The sequence below is a fragment of the Canis aureus genome, chromosome 14 (genome assembly GCF_053574225.1).
Source record: "Canis aureus isolate CA01 chromosome 14, VMU_Caureus_v.1.0, whole genome shotgun sequence".
In the NCBI taxonomy this organism is placed as follows: Eukaryota; Metazoa; Chordata; class Mammalia; order Carnivora; family Canidae; genus Canis; species Canis aureus.
This window is the reverse complement of record NC_135624.1, coordinates 50,172,557-50,190,791: the sequence shown is the minus strand read 5'-3', so window position 1 is coordinate 50,190,791 and position 18,235 is coordinate 50,172,557. Positions and strand designations below refer to the sequence as shown.

The window sequence follows — 18,235 nt, the reverse complement described above, 5'->3', positions numbered from 1 at the left end:
TTTTTAAAAATCTAATTAAAAAAAAATTTAAGCTAACTCCTTAGAAAGTCATGTTTTAAAAGGATATTCGATGACATAATAAGGTGTTTGTGTTATACTGACAAAGGAAAAAGGATGTGACAAAGTACTATTTAAAAGTATGATACCTATTAGCGGTCACATTTATTTTGTATACAAAGTGTTGAAAGGATTTATCTTCCTGAAATATTAACGGTGATATCCTAGGAAGTGACTTTTCCTCTGTTTCTTTACATTTGATAACATTAGGACAATAAACCTGCATTATTTTTGTCATCTGATGGAAACTTTGTTTTATAAAACAATACTTTGATTATATATTTTGGGGGCCAAATAGCATATACTGTGGCTTGGGGGGAAAATGTCTATCTCCAATAAATGAGAAGAAATGTTTATGTTTTAAGGCTTAAGGGCAATCAAATATGAACAGTAAGACCAAACTGCCTCATATTTCAGGGAAGATGTACACACGTCGGACTATGAATGTCTCTTCAATGCATGAGGTCTATAAGGTCATGTGTGAAGATGCCCAACCTCCAATCAATGCCCCAGAGAGAAACGAAGAGGGGCACCAAGAGCACAGGGGAGAAAAATGGATAAAAGGAAAGAAGCTATCAGATGCCAACAAAGAGCAGGGAGCAGAAATTTGCAAAATAGGAATGAAAGGAAAAAATTAGAAATATATATATATATATTTTTTAAAGACCATATGTACAAAACCTTTCTATTTCTTTCCGACTTCTGAAAAAGAAGGCTCATTGTTCAAGCTTTAGACATTCTTTTTTTTTAAAAAAAATTTTAAGATTTTATTTATTCATAAGAGACACAGAGAGAGAGGCAGAGACACAGGCAGAGGGAGAAGCAGGCTCCATGCAGGGAGCCCAATGCAGGACTCGATCCCGGGACTCCAGGATCACACCTTGGGCTGAAGATGGCGCTAAACCGCTGAGCCACCTGGGCTGCCCAAGCTTTAGACATTCTGAAGGTCCTGGTCCAGCTAGCCTCTCAACCTCTCCCATTGCCCAAGGAGCCATAAAGTCATCTAGGCAAATGGGCTCACTGCAGAGACGGGGAGCTGAGCTCTGGAGCAACTTGGTGTCACGCCCTGTCAGTGACAGATCTTTTGAGCCCTGCTGTGCTCCGCTCCATGCCACCAGGAGCCTTGAAGGTACCTACCACCTCTCCAGGGTAGGTCCATTGAAGGTCCACCACCTCGTTGTTAAAGACGGCGCAGGTGACCACAATCGTCTCCCCTGACTTATACACAGTTTTAAGAGCTTCCATTTCTAGATCAAGTTCTGACGTTGCTATTTGAAAGAAGAAAAACACAAAGGCCTCAATATCTATAGTATAGTTAGAACCTTATAGGGTTTGGGTTTGCTTTCTTTTTTAAAACCCTAAAAAATATATATTTTTTAAGTTTTTTGTTTGTTTTGTTTTGATGAGGGGGCAGATGGAGAGAGAGAAAAATCTTAAGCCCCGATACAGGGCTCAATCTCACAACCCTGAGATCACGGCCTGAGCCAAGAGCGAGATGTTTCACCAACTGAGCCACCACGCTGCCCCACAGAAAAATAATCTTCAAACCACTGTGATCAAGACAAAATTTGTAAAGTCTCAGAAACTGTGATTTTGTGTTGGCATACATAATTTAGCACATAGTTCTAAAATAGCACACACACACACAAATATCTACACACAAAACGGCAACAATGGTGAAACTAACTTCCAGTTCAACAGAACACCACATTCCTGAGCATGTGGGTTAATGATGGCTCGCCTCCTGTAATCACCTTTATGGATGGATTTATTCATTTAATTAACCAAACTTTACTGAGCAGCACTGCTCTGGGCACTCTGCTGCTACCCTCCTATTTCTCTCCTTCTCTCTCCCACCTCTTACCCAGCTATTCTCAGCGCTTTTCTAGAACCGAGCACAGTGCTGGCACAAAAGAAGCCCTTACCAAGTGTTCAGTGGCATTCTGAGGCTGCCTACCTGCCCGTGAGTGTTTAGTAAGTCTGCTGACCCAAACATGTATTATACTTTCCCATTCCCGTTAGCCACTCACATCAAAGGAAGGACTATAACAAGCTGTTCTCAAAATCAAAATCACTTTTCTTAAGTTACTAAAGTTAATTGAGGCATCCAACCCCCACAGGTGTGTGTTTGTCTTCAGGGCCTCTGTAGTCAGGAATGTGGGTACAACAGTAAGAGGCTTATATGCAAGAAACGAATTCCTTACAGTATTTCGAAGTCCACTGATGAAATATGAAATCTTACAGGGGTAAAGAAGCATTTGCCTTTAGTAATGCTAAGCTTAGTGTTTTTAAAGCCACAGAGGGCAGCCTAACATTGTATGGTAAAGGTGAGGTCCTAAATCCCCAAATATTCAGAGTCTCCCTATCACCAGGGGCGAGGATTTAAAAAAAAAAATTCTATGTACATCTAATTCTTTTGCCTTTAAATCTTACTTAAAGAAGGAGAGAGAAGGCAAAAGTACCTTTTAAAGCATAAACATTAAATGGGATGGTCTGGAACTTCTTGCCCCTGACGGTGGCTTCGCAGATATACGGCCCAACGCTGAAGGTCCCATTAAAGCCCTGTCTGCTGTCATAGGACGCATGTACCACCCCATCATTGCTGAGTAAGGTGACCGGAGTCTCAGGATCAGTTGTACGACAAGGTATGATGGCAGAGTCATCATCCTCCACGATGACTAAATAATCTGTCATTCCTAGAGGTACGAAGGCGACATCTGGGTCTGTGGTTTAGAAAAGAAAGAAAAACACATTATGCATTGATTTCACCTTTACACATATATTCAGAAAAAGCATAACACGGGCATTAATCATATTAGGCATGAATGATACCCTCACATATGATACCCAGAATTGTCACCATGCTGACATTAATCTTTGTAAGCACTAGAAGGCTATTTTAAGGTATGAACAACACCAAAATGCCTGTACCCTAGTAAAAAAGAAGAAAAAAGACCAGTGATGAATATAAGTATTAGCCAGAGACTGATATCAAAATTTAAGCACTACTAAAAAACGTGATCAATAATCAAATCTTTTCAAAACATAACATTTTCATAATTTCAAAAATTCCTATTGCCTAGAGTCCATATTACTGAAAAGTAGTACAGAAACCTATTAAAAAATAATCTGTCAAGTAATAAATAGAATTACAAAGTTCCATAGCCTGAGAATTTTGTTTCCAAAAGAAAGCCAGCTATGGAAGCTACCACAGTAAGCAGTATTGACAGTCTCAAGCAGGGGGTCCCTGGGTGGCTCAGCGGTTTAGCGCCTGCCTTCGGCCCAGGGCATGATCCTGGAGTCCCGGGATCGAGTCCCAGGTCAGGCTCCCTGCATGGAGCCTGCTTCTCCCTCTGCCTGTGTGTCTGCCTCTCTCTCCCTCTCTCTCCCCCTCTCTCTGTGTATCTCATGAATAAATAAATGAAATCTTTCAAAAAAAAAAGAGAGAGGAGAGAGTCTGAAGCAGTTCCCAAAGGGCCCCTTACTCTCCATGGCTACAAATAAAAAGATCTCTGACAGCAGTGCAGAGCCTACTCCGATGATGCTTGTGCTGGGAAAAGAGGAAGAACAAGAATTTTTGACAGTCTCAAGACAATCAAAACACCAGACCTCATATACCTTTAACAAGCCCATATTCCTACCGTTCTCTTCAAAGCGGGAGGCATTTATGTATGAACAAAGCTGGAGTGACACCCTAAATGCCTCCCCTTTTAAAAAAAAAAAAATCTTGTATTGTTAGGAAGGAGGGTTCAGATAGATAAGAATGTCATGAGAGAATGAAGAGGGTCTAGATCCCCGGGGCACCCACAGTTACAGAGGACAAGAAGAGTGGCTGATTTACAAATATTTACAAGGAAAAGGCAGAAAGATAGGAAGACATGCTTCAGAGACCCCCTTACCTCGCCGCTGCCAAAACAGGATGGCAAGCGTTATCAGGAGGTCTGTGCTTGTTTGTGTTAAGCCAAGTACTCTAGCTATAGCCCTTTTCCATTTATGCACGAAGATTGCCATTACTTGAATTTGTGTTCAGAGTTCCAAATCCTTGGACTCTGTTGGTAAAGATTTGGGCAAACAAAGCTACGAATTCACTTCAGGCTAAAATATAGTTTGATATCTGTCACACATCGGCCAGGGCTTCCTTTAACATGCAAGTCATCCCTACCATTAAGCACTATCTCTGCAATGTTTAAATAACTTCATGGCCCTTCGTTAAACAAGGGTCCTCGGTATAAACCAATGTACACAGATATAGATAAATACAGATATACATGGATACACACAGAGATGATATGGATTTATTTATTTTTTAAGTGTTTTTTTTTAAGATTTTATTTATTTATTCATAAAGGCACAGAGAGAGGCAGAGACACAGGCAGAGGGAGAAGCAGGCTCCATGCAGGGAGCCCGACGTGGGACTCGATCCCGGGTCTCCAGGATCACGCCCCGGGCCACAGGCGGCGCTAAACCACTGTGCCACTGGGGCTGCCCAGAGATGATATGGATTTAGATACAAAGAGAGACAGGGACGCCTGGGTGGCTCAGCGGTTGAGCACCTGCCTTCGGCCCAGGGCGTGATCCTGGAGCACTGGGATTGAGTCCCACATCAGGCTCCCTGCATGGAGCCTGCTTCTCCCTCTGCCTGTGTCTCTGCCTCTCTCTCTCTCTCTCTGTGTCTCTCATGAATAAATAAATAAAATCTAAAAAAAAAAATAGAGACAGATATAGACAAAGATACAGATTCAGATATAGATATAGGTACAGATGTAGACTTAGATCATTGCAAGGAGTGCGCAGGGAATGCTCGGTGGGTGCTACACCAAATGAACCCCAAGCTGGTGGCTAAGCCTAGCTGACTAGCTGAGCTGCCGGGAGAAAGCACCACTCCGTCCTCTCCTCTAGGGGCAGGTTCTGAAATCCATCACCCCCCAAGGCCACACCCTCCAGAGGTGCCACCAGCCAAGGACTGTGTGACACTGGGGCTCCTTAGGCAGCAGGACTCCCAGACCTCCTTGACACAGAGCTCTAGGACTCATCTACTCCACCTTCTATCCCTCTCTCCTCCATTCAAGGTCACACTGACAATCCAGGCAGCCAGTGCTCCCAGGTTCCGCTGGATCCCTGCCCACGTCCTCTCACAGGCTTGCCCCCGCAATCAAACCCTGGTGTGCTTCATCCTATCTTACTCCTATCTTGGCATCTGCTTCCCACACAGTACGGAACTTGCCCCCAAATTTTAATTAAAAAGAAAAAAAGCCCCCTAATTAATCAAGAATACATATTTCATGCCATCTGAAGAAGAGTATGGTTATTTGGGAACCTATTAAGATAAACTATAAGCAGCTCCCAGATAGGACCTACCTAATTAATTTTTCGGGTCCCCAACACTTAGCATAGTGCCTGACACAAATAAGCAAACAGCAAATACTCGTCAAACTTGGCTGAACTGAACAGAAATTAGTACATTCCAGAGCTTCTGCACAATGCCAATAAAACGTGCCATGATAAAAATGATTTCTAAGGGGCACCCGGGGGGCTCAGTGGTTGAGCATCTGCCTTCGGCCCAGGGGACCCAGGATCGAGTCCCACATTGGGTTCCCTGCGTGGAGCCTGCTTCTCCCTCTGCCTGTGTCCCTGCCTCTGTGTGTGTGTGTGTGTGTGTGTGTGTGTGTATCTCATGAGTAAATAAATAAAATCTTTAAAAAAAAATAACACAGCTCCAAAACGTTACCAATACATAGGTCTTGCTAATGGGATCCCAGGCGACCTCGATTTACTGTTGGGCCCTCTCTTATATTTCTCACATTTTCTCCAATACACGCGTCTTATTTTTACATTCCTCCAAACGGTAACAGAGTCGACGGGAGAGGGTACAATCAGCTTGGGCCAGGGGACCCCCCCAGCTCACCTGGCACATAGATGTAGATGTGCCTGCCTTCGATCTCGTTTTCGTCTGTCTGAGTGTGGTTGTAATAGCAAGTGTACAGCCCCGTGTGCGCCGCCGACGCGTTGACCACTTCCAGCACGGTCACAAAAAGGCCACTGTTGTTCTCCTCATTTCTGATCTCCACATTGGGGTTCTCTTCTTCAGACGTGGGGTAATGCCAACTCACTTCACTCTCCCCAAAGCATCTCAGAGAAAAGGATGAATTCAGCTGCACGACCTTTTCATTTTCATTTGGAAGGATCGAGGGTAATGAAAGCTGGCAGAGGATTAGGCTGGGCCCTGGAAAAAGAAACACGCTCTGAATAGGGTGCAGCCAGAAAGGACAGTCTCACCCAGCGAGCCGAGAGAGGCAGCAGCAGCAGCTTACGTGAACAATGACCGTTTTTGCGCAAAAATCCGTTGGCCTGGATGCCCGTGAAAGGCCCCCCATTGTAACAGGGGCTGCATCTGCTGAGAGCAGCAAATGTTCCAAAGGCCTCAAAAGCCCCCCCACCCCCCAAGCCCCGAGAGTCACCCCTCCCAACACTCAGATGGAGAGAAGACGCCTGATTCCATCCAATTCCATGTTTCAGACTCTCATGTGTGACCATCAGATATCCCAAGAGGGCACAGACGCGAGCGCATGTGGGTTCTTTATTGCCCACATTCTCTGCCGATGCCTCCCGCAGTAAGAGATGGGATGAGAACGGGGGCGGGGAGACTGAATGAAGCACAGAGCAGACTGGTGCCCAAGAATCGCATCTTTTCCATTTCTTGCAACACCGCGGCATGCCTTCTCTCTCCTGGCTTCCCAGAAACCAAAGCAGGATGATAATGGATTTTAATTTAATTTAATTTCTTTATTTATTTTTAAGTAGGCTCCCTACCCAGCGTGGGGCTTGAACTCATGACCCTGAGATTAAGAGTCGTGTGCTCTACCGCCTGGGCTGGCCGAGTGTCCCTGGATTTTAATTTTAAAAGTAAGAATGCCTTAAAGCCCCAGAGTGAAGCCTCCAGGATCATCTTAGAAACTAAAATTTCAGTCCAGCTTTCCCTGCCTGTAAAAGCGACAAAAGAGATATATTATAACTTAATTTTTAATCCAGGGTCTCTAATCTCCTTTGGAGCCCAACGTGGGAATCCCAGCCCACTTTACCATGCACCCGCTACGCTACGACTCCTGCAGCTGAAGGCCAAAGTCCTAAGTGTGTCTGGTCACTAAGCTCCTGCAGGCGGGACAGACTTGGTGGACTTTGGAACTACCAAACCACTGCCCTTGCTGACATGCCCATAAAAGTAAGCCCTAACAGACCTAAGTCACTCCTCAAACCAGAAAACCACGGGGTTCTTGGGGAGCATCTGAGACATATAAACATCTGGATGAAAACTCAAAAATACCAATAAATATTTCCACAAATGGGCCAAGTAGTATCCTCCTGGTAGAAAAACACTAGTAAGATTACCCAAGAGTCAAATCAACTAGATTCCAAGGGAAAAGGTGGCTCTAGGGTTTTCCAGCAATTTAAGCATCTTCCACTTACGACAGCTATGATTCCCAGGACATGAATTTTTTCCACCGTTTATTTCCTTCGAACACTCTCGAATGTCTCTGGAAATCCATGTCCCGGGAAAAAGAAAAGAGCGATGGGTAAACTTTGGCTATTATTCCTACCACATTTCAGTGCCAGGATTACACATACACTAAAAATGCCGCTGGTGAGCATTCTTCTTCGAGTCGGAATTAGTGCCAAAGGGCAAAGGGAACGGAAGGTCTGTGGTCATTCTAGATAACTTCTCAGTTTTCCGAGTTCCTCTCACTCCTTTAGACTGTGTTTGCAGAGTACAGGGAACACACACCGGAGCACAGAACTGTTCTAGAAGGCAAGGCTTCCCCCAGAAGAGTGAACTCAGAGGGTATTGGGATCCATACCTGCGAGGAGACAGCCTAAGATCAGGAGTGCCAGAAGGGAAGTCCCCATAGTTCCGGAAAACTGGAAAAATCAAAAGTCAAACAGAAGCGATGTTAGCCAATAAAGCAACAGGTGAGCCTCATTCTTCTCGTGCTTCGCGATACGGAAAATGTTAACAGCATCATTTCAGTCAAAAACACCTCGGTTGAAGATTTAGGGTTCAAGCAATAAGATACCTCAAAAAAAGAATCCCGGAGCCCAATGGGACCCCAAGATCCTGACCAGAGCCATGTGAGGCTGAAACCCTCTTGGATTGCATGCAGCTTTCCAATTCCAAAAAGTCTGGCTTTCATGGTCTCAGGAGGCATCCAAGAGTACAAGAGAACCGTTACCTTTTAAACCATTTGAAATTAAGAACGTGAAAAACAAGCATGCGTCTTTACTTATTCAACTGGAGCTGTTTTCACCCCAAAACAGGTTGTCATTTGCTTTGTGTTTCACCACACAGAGAGCACACCAAGTTCACATCCTCCATGACCTTTGGCGAAGACGCTTGGGCTACAGCAAATAGCTTCATTTTTTTTTTTTTTTTCACCATCTCTTGATTTTATTTAGTGACCTTAAGCCATTCTGATCTGGAGTTTCTGAAAGTCCCACCAAGCACTGTCACTTAGGGGCAAGTCACTCTTGCAAATGTACGGCAGGCTGGGCCTGGGCCCGCTGCACCCACGGCTGCGCTGGGCAGGGCCCGGGGAGCCCAGGGCACGGCCGTGGACAGAGCAGCAGAGAACAAAGCAGGGAGAGGACACGGGGAGGAAAGTGGGCCTGCAGGTCCGTGGTCCCAGGGACGCCCTAGGCCACCCGGGGGGTCTAGTAGAGACCTGGAGAAACCGAGTCTTCCACTCCACTCTCCTGCCACAAAATCTGAAGATGGGCAGAGAGTTGGGGAGAGAGACCAAAACCCAAACCGAGTGTCCTGAGACACAAACAGGGTGCATACAGGCGGACCCAAGGAGCCTCCAGGGCGAAGCCACGAAACAGTCTGTTCTGGTCAATCCTCTGAAAAGGCCCCTTCAGTCAACGTGATCTCACTGAAGTCAATGAAAGACCCGCGCACCGGCTTGCAGGTGTGGACGCTGCTAAGCACCCCAGTTTTATTGGCTTGCAGGGGTGCAAGCTTTAGGATACCCCATAAAAAAAATCACCTAAGCCTCGGCCCCGGGATGCCCTGGGTCCCTGACATACTCAAAACCTTCACACATGCAAGCGAAGAAATCCGTGGATTTCACTGGTTTCACCACTAGCTTTGGAAACTAAGATGTGCGTTCGTGAGTCCTGAGTACATTGGCCTAAAACACACCAAGAAAACGCAACAAAAAAGTGTGTGTGTGCCCGTGTTCCGCCCCTGGTGGTGCATTTTTGCTTTAAGGTGGCAAGTTGGCCCATATGCACGAATCGGATTCCTGCTTCCTTGAATTCTAGTAGGAAAAAGGGAGGAGGAAGAAAGAGCGGAAGGCACAATGCGGGGCCCCAGGGAGGCGCGCGGGTTGGGCAAGGGGGAGATCATGGTAATTCTGTTTTCTCCAAGGCAGGGATGAGAAACCAGTGTGAACTAACAGGCCAAAGTTTTCCCCATGGATCCCGCGTCTGTTCCCCAACACCCCGAGACATAGCTGATCTGGGGCAGTGCCAGCGAGGCTCAGAGACGTTTAGCAAGTCACCCAAGTCACACAGCAGGCGAGGAAGCCAGAATTCTGACACGAAGTCTGTGTGATGCAAAAGCCATGCTCCCTCCAGCTCACCATATGGTCCCCCTCAAGGGGAGGTCAGGGCCTCAGCCTTGCGTGCCCCCTCCCTCCCCCGCCCTGCACTATTTCCTAATGCAAATGGGGCCCCCGCTGCCCTTCTCTGCTCACCACCGGGAGAGAGGAGTACAATGGCAGTGCTGTGAACCCAAATGCAATTTGCACAATGCTGGCTCGCCAGGGCTTCTGAGGCTCCTGGCATGTGCCCCCGGGGCGGGGAGAGAGTGTGGGGTGAGGGGGGGGGTTGCAGGGTTTCCTCACTGCTGTGGCGACGGGCACAGCGGGCCCCAGGCCTGATTTACCACAATTAGCAGTAACGGCCTGTGTGTTTGTACATATAAATATCAGCCTCCCACTGATAATCCACTTAGCCAACTTCAAAGGAGCCCTCCAGAGCCAGCTTGATGTCTTGGGTTTTTATCACATTTATATCCTGTATTTCTTCAGCGGGGCTTGCCAACGATGCATCTTTAAAGCATTCCCGAGCTTTAAGAGAAGGGCTCGGCTGCTTTTACAGGGCAGGCTCTGAGGAGCGCTCTGCCCTGGGCCAGCCCCGCCAGATTTCCTTCTGTGCGCGCAGATACGGGGGACCTGCTGCCAGGGAGGATTATTTACTGACACACAAAGTGGGCAACGAAAACAGGGCCTCAGAGCCAGCGATAATGATGCGGAGACTGCGAATCAGCATGTGTTTGCCTGAGATGTCCAGCTCCCTTCTCTGATAAGGGGAGTTCCCTGGCTGGAAACCGAGGTGCGCTGGCGAGGTCTCCTGTCCCTACTCGGACATGTACTCGGGACAATGTACTCGGGAATCATCACACAACAGGGGAGGAGGGAAGCCCCCCCGGCCCGTTGGCCACGTCATGGGGATCTCGAGGAGCCCCGGCTTCTCTGGGGGGCTTCTCTGCTCGGGGGTCATAACCGCTCATCCTTACTCGGTAGCCCCCATCCCAAAAGTCAGATGTGCAAACCTGTAACAGAGGTTACAGGTTCAGGGCCACCCTGCACGCCATGAGCCCGCATGAGCGAATCACTCTGCAAGGAGAGCAACGGACATCATCCAAATCGGTTTTCTTTTTTTTTTTTTTAAATCATGATCGTGTCCTCTCGTGCCAGCGACAAGCTGGTTTTCAGCCTCAGTCCCCAAGACCACAACGCAAAAAGCAAAAAACGCGGCAACAGAGTTAGAGAAACAATCAGGGGGCAGCCCCGGTGGCTCAGCGTTTTAGCGCCGCCTTCGGCCCAGGGTGTGATCCTGGGGACCCGGGATCGAGTCCCAGGTTGGTTTCCCTGCGTGGAGCCTGCTTCTCTCCCTCTGCCTGTGTCTCTGCCTCTCTCTCTCTTTCTCTCTGTGTCTATCATGAATAAATAAACAAAATCTTTAAAAAAAAAAAAAACAATCAGGAGAAAGATATCTGCCACATTCACTCCCAGGCAAGTGACCTGGGCATTTTCTTGGCTTTTTCATCCCTTCTCTCCAAAGTATGATGGAAATCGCTTTGGACGAGGCTCATGCCCTATGGGACGCTTAGTCCGTCTCTCTGAACCTCCACTTCTTCTAGAAAGGAGGACTAATAACGCCTGACTCCCTGGCTCGCCTCACCGCATTGTTATAAAGACTGCGTTACAGTTGAGTCCAAAGTGTTTTGGAAACCGCAGCCACTGGTTTTCAGATGGACTCTCTCCCTGCAGACTCTAAGATGTTTTACGAAGGTTTTATTTACTTGAGAGAGAAAGAGAAGGGGGGGGAGAGCAGAGGGAGAAGGAGAGAGAATCCCAAGCAGACCCTGTGCTCAGCAGGGAGCCCGCTGCAGGGCTCGATCTCCCAACCCCGAGATCATGATCTGAGCCGAAATCAAGAGTCCGACGGTCAACTCACTGAGCCACCCAGGCGCCCCCCCTGAGACGTTTCGGATGACGGGGATGTCAGAGTAACTTCTTCAACTACTTCTTATCGAGAAAGTCAAGGCCCAGCCGGGGAGGCCTTCCGACCTGCCCCTCGTCACCTGCATGTTGGAGAGGGAGATCTCGACTCAGGTTCAACGAAGGCCTGACGAATGACCAAGGCCCTGTTGACGTGAACCAATGTTTACGGTCACGCACAACAGAAAAAGAAGTCTGTTTGCAGCCAGTGTTCGTAATGGGTTGCCACCCCCGGCCCCGCACCCAGAAGTGAAGAGCCATGAAGGGCAACTTCATACCCAAAGTCAACATGGCAAGGAAGCTAGAGAGGAAACGGAGCTTGGGCACTTTTTGCAGAAGTGGGAGCACGCTGGCCTTCCCAGAAGGCCGGGAGCCAGCTTCTCGATTGCCAACTGCTCGACGCAGGCACGCGGAGCCGCTGGAGGTTGGATTTCACCCCGCCCTGGCCTGATTAGAGGCCACGGGAGACTCTCTCACAGTCCCCAAAGCCACCGACAACTCCAAGATTCAGATTTCCGAGGTTCGGTTAAATGTCAGCTCGAAGTTAATTCTAACTGTGAAAATTACATACCCTGCTTTCTCCCTGTGACAAAACGTTCCACTCAGTCTCCTAACTTAAGCCCCCCTGCAATCCCAACGCCGGCCTACACGGGTGGCGACTTCCCGGAGGGTGTGTTTCCCAGGATCTGCCCCCCACCACAGGCTGCTGTGTTGTTTTGATCTCTCCCTGAGCTCCATCAGACATTCCAGGGATGGGTGGTGGCTGGAGTTTTGTTGTTTTTTTTTTTTTTTTAAACATGGGAGCATTTATGGGACAATCCGAGCTCGTAAACCTTTCTGCTCTTCCTGCACCAGACATTTAGCCACGGAAGACTAAAATGACACTGCCTTTCGGATTGTCACCAAACTGGTGTGACTCCTAAGGAGACAACCCTGGGCGTGCTCTTGAACTCAAGGTCACCAGGCCAGCTCCCCAGCTGCAGAGCGTGGACTCACAAAGCCATATCCGCAGGTGTCCGCCCGGGGTTCACGCAGACGGGCCCCGACTGGGGCGGTAGGTCTGCGCTTCCCTCCTTACACGGTTGCAAAGAACGAGCTCGGCCGCACAACCCGACACAAAGGTCCACAAAATAAATGCGATCGGCCCAACGATCCTGGCAGCCTTAGCGTAAAAAGGGAACCTGCCATCATCCTCCACTTGGTCCTGCCGGGCAGAAAAGGCATCCTCCTCGCGCCACGACACGCTTTTTAGAATCTCCGCGAAGCCCGGTCCCGCGGAGGGTCGTTGCAGTTCCCCGGCGCGGCCAGCAGGTGCCAGTGTTGGTCCAAGGACGTGCGTCCCCGGGTCCGCGGAGACGCGGATGCAGCTCTCAGACCTTCTGCGCTAAAATGTCCCAAATCTTAGCTTCCAATCTCTTCCTCCCTAGGATCGTACTTTCAGGCTTCGGGGTGACCTCAGTTCGGACCCCACGGAATGGAAGCCATAGGGCGACGATGCTGTTGCCCCAAACGCTTAGCCGTCCTGGGGACCCCGGGAGAACTCGGCGGGGGGCAGCCAGCAGGCCCGTCGCGGCGAGCGGGTCCGCTGCGGGAGCCCCGAGGGCGGCGCGCGCACCCCGGGGGAGCCCCCGGAGAGGAGGTCGGAGGGTCGGCCCCGGGCTTCGTTTCCCGCGCGGCCTCCCCGCCCCGGGGACGGCGCCCACCTGCAGGAGGGAAGCCACCTGGGGCCGCGCCGGGGGGGGGCGGGGGGGGGACCTGGAGCCTGACCTGTTCGCAGCCCATTGTCACCCCCGCGTCACCCGCGCCGCCGCGAACCGCTGGCTGGTTGGAAACGACTGTTCCGTTGCTCAATAGCGCAGACTCGTACAACAGGCAGCCCAGGGGCGACCCTCGCCAGGGGTCGGCGGCCACCCCCAAAGGCGCCCGAGGCCCTACCCCCTCCGCTCGTCCCCCGCTCGGGCACCACGACGCCCCCGGTCCATCCCCGCAGCCCCCCAGCGCCTCCCGAGCCACCCACCCGTGCCCGCTCGCGTCTCCCCGAGGCCCCCGGCGGCCGCAGAGGCGACCCCGGGGCCGGTCCCCCGCGCCCCACGCAGCGCCCCAGCCCCGCGCAGAGCCCGCGGCGCGCGCCCCCGAAGGCCGCCAGAGGGCGCGGCAGCCCCGCGGATCTTACCGGCTCGCGCGCTCGGCTCCGGGTCCCCGACAGCGCAGCCGGGCCCCGCAGCTCCACCACCTCGGCGGGGGCGGGTCCGCGCGGCCCCGCCTCCTGCCCCGCCGCGCCCCCCTCCGCCCCCCACCCCCACCCCGGGCGCGAACCCGCGCCGGCCCTTCCCTTCCCGCTCGGTCTCCGGGCTCGGCGGCCACGGCCTCCCGCTCGTGGAGTGTGGCGTCCCTAACTAGGGCCGCCCTCCCGGCCTGGCTGCAGCGGCCGCGGCGCCCCGGGCACGGCGCTGCGCGTTTGCATTGTTTTCGGCGGAGACCCGGGAGGGGGCCGGGCCGGGCGGAGGGACGCGGGCCCGGGGGTTTAGGGTTACAGGCGCGCGCCAGCGCCTCCTACGGGCGCGCAAGCGGCAGGGCGGCGGGGGAAGGCCCGGGGCGCGCAGGCTGCGACCCCCCCCCCCCCGCTGCCGGGGGCTCCCTTCTGCGCCCCGCCGTCCGGCGCACCCTCGCGCCCCTCGCCTGCGTGTCTCGGGGCACGGGAGGGCTGCAGCTGGCTGGGCGGGGAGCGCCCCAACCCCGAGGTCCCCTTGAGCTACCCCAATCTCTTTTCCCAGCCGATTCCGGGTTCCCTCTTCAGGTTAAAACAAAAGGAAACGCCGCAGAGCCGCTTCGGCCAGCGGCGTGGACCGGCAAAGCCCGGGCCGGAGCGCAGGGGGGACCAGCCACTTGGCCGCAGCCCGCGAACCGCGCGGGGCCTCCCCCCCGCACCCCGACGGCTGGTGCTGCGCGGGGGCCCCGCCGGCCACACTCCAGGGACGCGGAGAGCCGCACCTTTCGGTCCCCGAGCAGGCTTTGGCTCCCCCCCCAGAAGTGCCGCTCGTCCATCGGCAACATGCAACCCGGTCGCAGCTCCCCGCAGGCCAGAGGGGTCCCACCCTGCGGGGTGTGCAGGAAGGCGCTGGCCACCACGTCCGCAGGACGCGTCCAGGCGCTGCGCGCCGCCCACGGCCGGTCCCCAGGAGGCACAGGACGGGCCCGCCTCGGCGCCAGACGCGTTTGCAGCTGGAAAGCCTGGCCCGATGCTCCTCCCCCTGCACCCCTCCCCAGTCCGCGTCCCGGGAAGAAAGCAGCCCTGGGGCCGGGAGCCGGGGTACTGCTTTGGGTCCCTCTCGGTCCCCCTAAGGGCTGGTGCGAGGGCCGAGGGTCACCCACCCTCTCCTTCCCGGAGCCTCCCCCCTACGCCCACCCCGACCTCCTCCTTCTGCCTCCCGCCCCCACCCCCATCCCCGCTGTGGGGACTCACTCGAGCTACGCTTGGGTCGAACCAAAAACCAGACTGTGTGGGAGCCTCGGAGCAGGGACAGCGCGGGGTGTCAAGGCGAGAAAGGACGGGCCCTCGCCTGGCGGGGAGCGAGGCAGGCGGAGAGTGGAAGGAGGAAAACCAAGATAGTGGAAGGAGGAAAGGAAAACTGGGAAGGGATGCGAAGCACAGGCGCCAGGGTCCGAGTGGGAGCGGGTCAGACGCAGGGAAAGGGGTGGGGGGTGTTAAAACCAGAACCACCAGGGGTGCGGGCGAGGCGCGCCAGCCGGCAGCGCCTGTCCCTCCCTCCAGCAGCCCGGACGCGCGCCGCGCTCGGGGGTGTGGGTCCCGGGAGCCCTGCGCCTGGCTGTCGTGCCCGTGTGCCCCGGATGTCCCCGGCCCTAAAAAAGCTGCCTTAGTTCTGCTCGGGAGCGACTGCGGCGAGACGAGTCGCTCCAAAACGTTGAGCAATTCGGCTGCGGAGCCAAAAAGCCATTTCCCACAGGGCGCAGCCCGGGGCTTTTCCAGGCAGCTGGGCCGGGCTCGGGGCAGTCCGGACCCGCTAAAGGCCATCCAGGCTCCCGCTCGGCGCGGGTCGGCCTCACCCTGGGAGGTGGAGGGAGCGGCCGGCCCTCCCAGGCGCCCGCTCTGCAAGCCCGAGGTCTTCGCAGGGTTAGGGAAGCGGGGAGAGGGACCGGCGCTCCGGCCGCTGGAAGGGCGCGCGGCCAACCCACAGGCAGCCAGCGCCTCTCCCGCTCCGAGGGCTTGGCCAGGACGCTGCAGCTCCCGCACACCTGGCCCGGCGGCCCGGCCCCCGCCCCCGGCTCCCGGCCCCTAGGGCGGCCGTCCTCGGGTCCCTCTGGCTCCCAGCCGGCTGCGACCCTTTCCGACCAGGACCGCTGAGCCCAGTTGCTTCCGAGCCAAGTGGACGCCGCCGGTCCCCCCACCCCGGCGCTGCCGGGGGAGAAGTTAATCTCACGAGCAAAAGCCGATTTCCACGGGGATGGTCGGAGAAGGAGGGAGGGGCGCGAGGAGGGGACCCCCCCCCCAAGCCGCCCAGGAGGCCGGCGCAGAGAGTGGGGCAGACCCGGGCACTGCGGCCCCAGCAGCGCAGGGCGAGCGCGGGCGGCGAGTGCCACGCATCCCCGCGAGGAAAGGGACACGCGAGCGGGGGGGGGGGTGCGGACCTGGGCTCAGGTGCCCGGCGGGAGGTGGGGAGCACGGTTCGCCTACCATCTTCCTCTTACCTAGGGACCCAGTTTCTCCGTTCCGAGGCGTCCCTAACTTCCCCCAAGAGAAGTTCTACACTTTCCTGGCGATCTTCCTTCTTTCCTTCCTGTGGCCGGGACCGGGCAGCAGAGGAGTCCCGGACTTTGCAAAGGGGAGGGCGGGGGTGTAAGAAAAAAAAAAAAAAAAGCAAAAAACCAAAACGATTCCACCGAGGAAAGGGGGCGCGCGCGGAGACGAGTGGAGGTGGGGACCCCAGCGCACAATGAGGGCCCCTCGGAGCGCGGTTCGAAATTCCTCAAATCCCACTCGCTGGAATGCGAGGCGACGACGACTCCTTCACTCGGGGCCAAATGTGTTTGTCATTACTCCAGACCGCCCGCCCGCCGCCCGCGCCCGCGCCCCCGCACAGGGGCGCACGACCCCCGCGCGCTGCGGGACCGGCGCCCGCTCGCGCTCCCGCCCCGCGGATCCGGCACGCACCCCGCCGGGGTGTCCCCCCCCACCCCTCGCCCACGCCCGCGCCCCCTCCGCGCGCCTCGCAGCCGCCGCCGCGGTGCTGTGTCTGGCCCCGGCTCGCACCCGGCGCTGCGCCGTCCAGTAATTACGCGCCCTCGGCCGGCGCCAAGCGCCCCCGGCTGGCACCCCAGGTCCGGCCCCGCTCCAGCCGAGCCCTTCACGCCTCCCCTCCTCGCCGCCCGGCGCGCGCCCCACTCGGCGCCCCGCTCCCCCCACCCCACCCCCCACCCAGGGCCCCCGCCGCGCTCCACACCGCCGGCTGCAGCGCTGTCCCGCCAAACCGCGGGCGAGGAATGAAAATACTCATTAAAAACCTGTCGCCTTCCAGGACCTACTGCCAAGAAGAGGGCAAACACCTCTGCCCCCACTCCCAGCATTACTTGGTGCCCGTCCCGGTATACACGAATACCACCACCCCCCCCCCAGCCCCAAAAAGAAACCTCAAAAATGTAAGCCTAAAACAAATTTCTTCGGGAGGCTATGGACTTGTTAGAAAAACACTGCTTTTAAAAATAGGCCTGGAAAATGTGTGCTTTTTCTTTTCTTTTCTTTTTTTCTTTTTTTTTTTTTAATCCCTAGACTTTCTAACTCTATGGTTATCTTTCCTCCAAGTGAAGTTTATTCAAAATAAATGACTCTCTGGACACACAGCTGGAATTCCACTCCTTTTTTTTTTTTTTTTCTCATCGCCCAAAGTTTGAGTGAAGTTCCTTCACTTCCAGCCCAAAGGGGCCTGATCAAGGACTTCTCTTAGAAACAAAAAAAATCATTATTTTTTTCTCCTTTCTTACCTTCTCCTCCTATGTCAATTCGTAATGAAAATCCTACATAGGGAGCAAAAAGTGTCCACGGCTTCCAGTCCTCTCTCCTGTAGTCCCCTTCTCTGTTTTTCTCTCTCTAGCTCCAACTGTAATGCGCTCAAAAACCGCGTTTTGTAATTGATTCAATGTTATAGTCCATCCTTCTAAAACTAATCATTTGCTCTAAGTAAATAGCTGTCAGGAAATGAAGCGCCCCCCTCCTTGGCCTCTTCAAAATAAAAGTTTCTCCCGAACTCCGTGCGCTCTGAGCCTCCACGCATCCAGATTGCGCCTTCGCTCTTCGCTCTTACGCAATCAGGGGGTCCGGCCCCAACCCCCAGACTTCGACAACAACTGGGGGGGGGCGGGGGGGGGCGGGGAGAAGCAGACCAGATGGGGTGGGGGTGGTGGAAGGGGGGAGGTGTTGATGCTCTGCCGGGAAAGAGGTCCGTGAAAATACCAACTGCCCATCACTTCCAGAAGGAGTCGGCCTCCTGATTTAGGGGCATAGTCTCCTACGCTGCCCTATTGCTCTGCATGCTCTTGGAAAGAAACACAACTCGCGAAGTTGCAGTTAATGCCCGGGAGGAGTGTACATCTGGAATCGAGAA

At 53.8% G+C, this 18,235-nt stretch overlaps 1 protein-coding gene across 3 annotated transcripts in view; it reads right to left on the bottom strand.

The window, feature by feature from the left end:
* PDGFRA (platelet derived growth factor receptor alpha) overlaps positions 1–17,874 on the bottom strand; it is a 46,257-nt gene extending 28,383 nt beyond the window's left edge. The window contains exons 1-5 of one of the 3 annotated variants that reach the window (XM_077848040.1): positions 17,616–17,874; positions 7,911–7,971; positions 5,963–6,280; positions 2,520–2,780; positions 1,195–1,325 (exon numbers count right to left, since the gene is read on the bottom strand). In XM_077848040.1, the coding sequence (XP_077704166.1) occupies positions 1,195–1,325; positions 2,520–2,780; positions 5,963–6,280; positions 7,911–7,959 (759 nt within the window). In that variant the 5' untranslated portion in view covers positions 7,960–7,971; positions 17,616–17,874. Of the gene's footprint in view, positions 1–1,194; positions 1,326–2,519; positions 2,781–5,962; positions 6,281–7,910; positions 7,972–13,791; positions 13,851–16,325; positions 16,349–17,615 lie in introns of those variants that run through there. The other 2 variants (XM_077848042.1, XM_077848041.1) reach the window with 2 other exon arrangements.
* Positions 17,875–18,235: the final 361 nt, after the last annotated feature.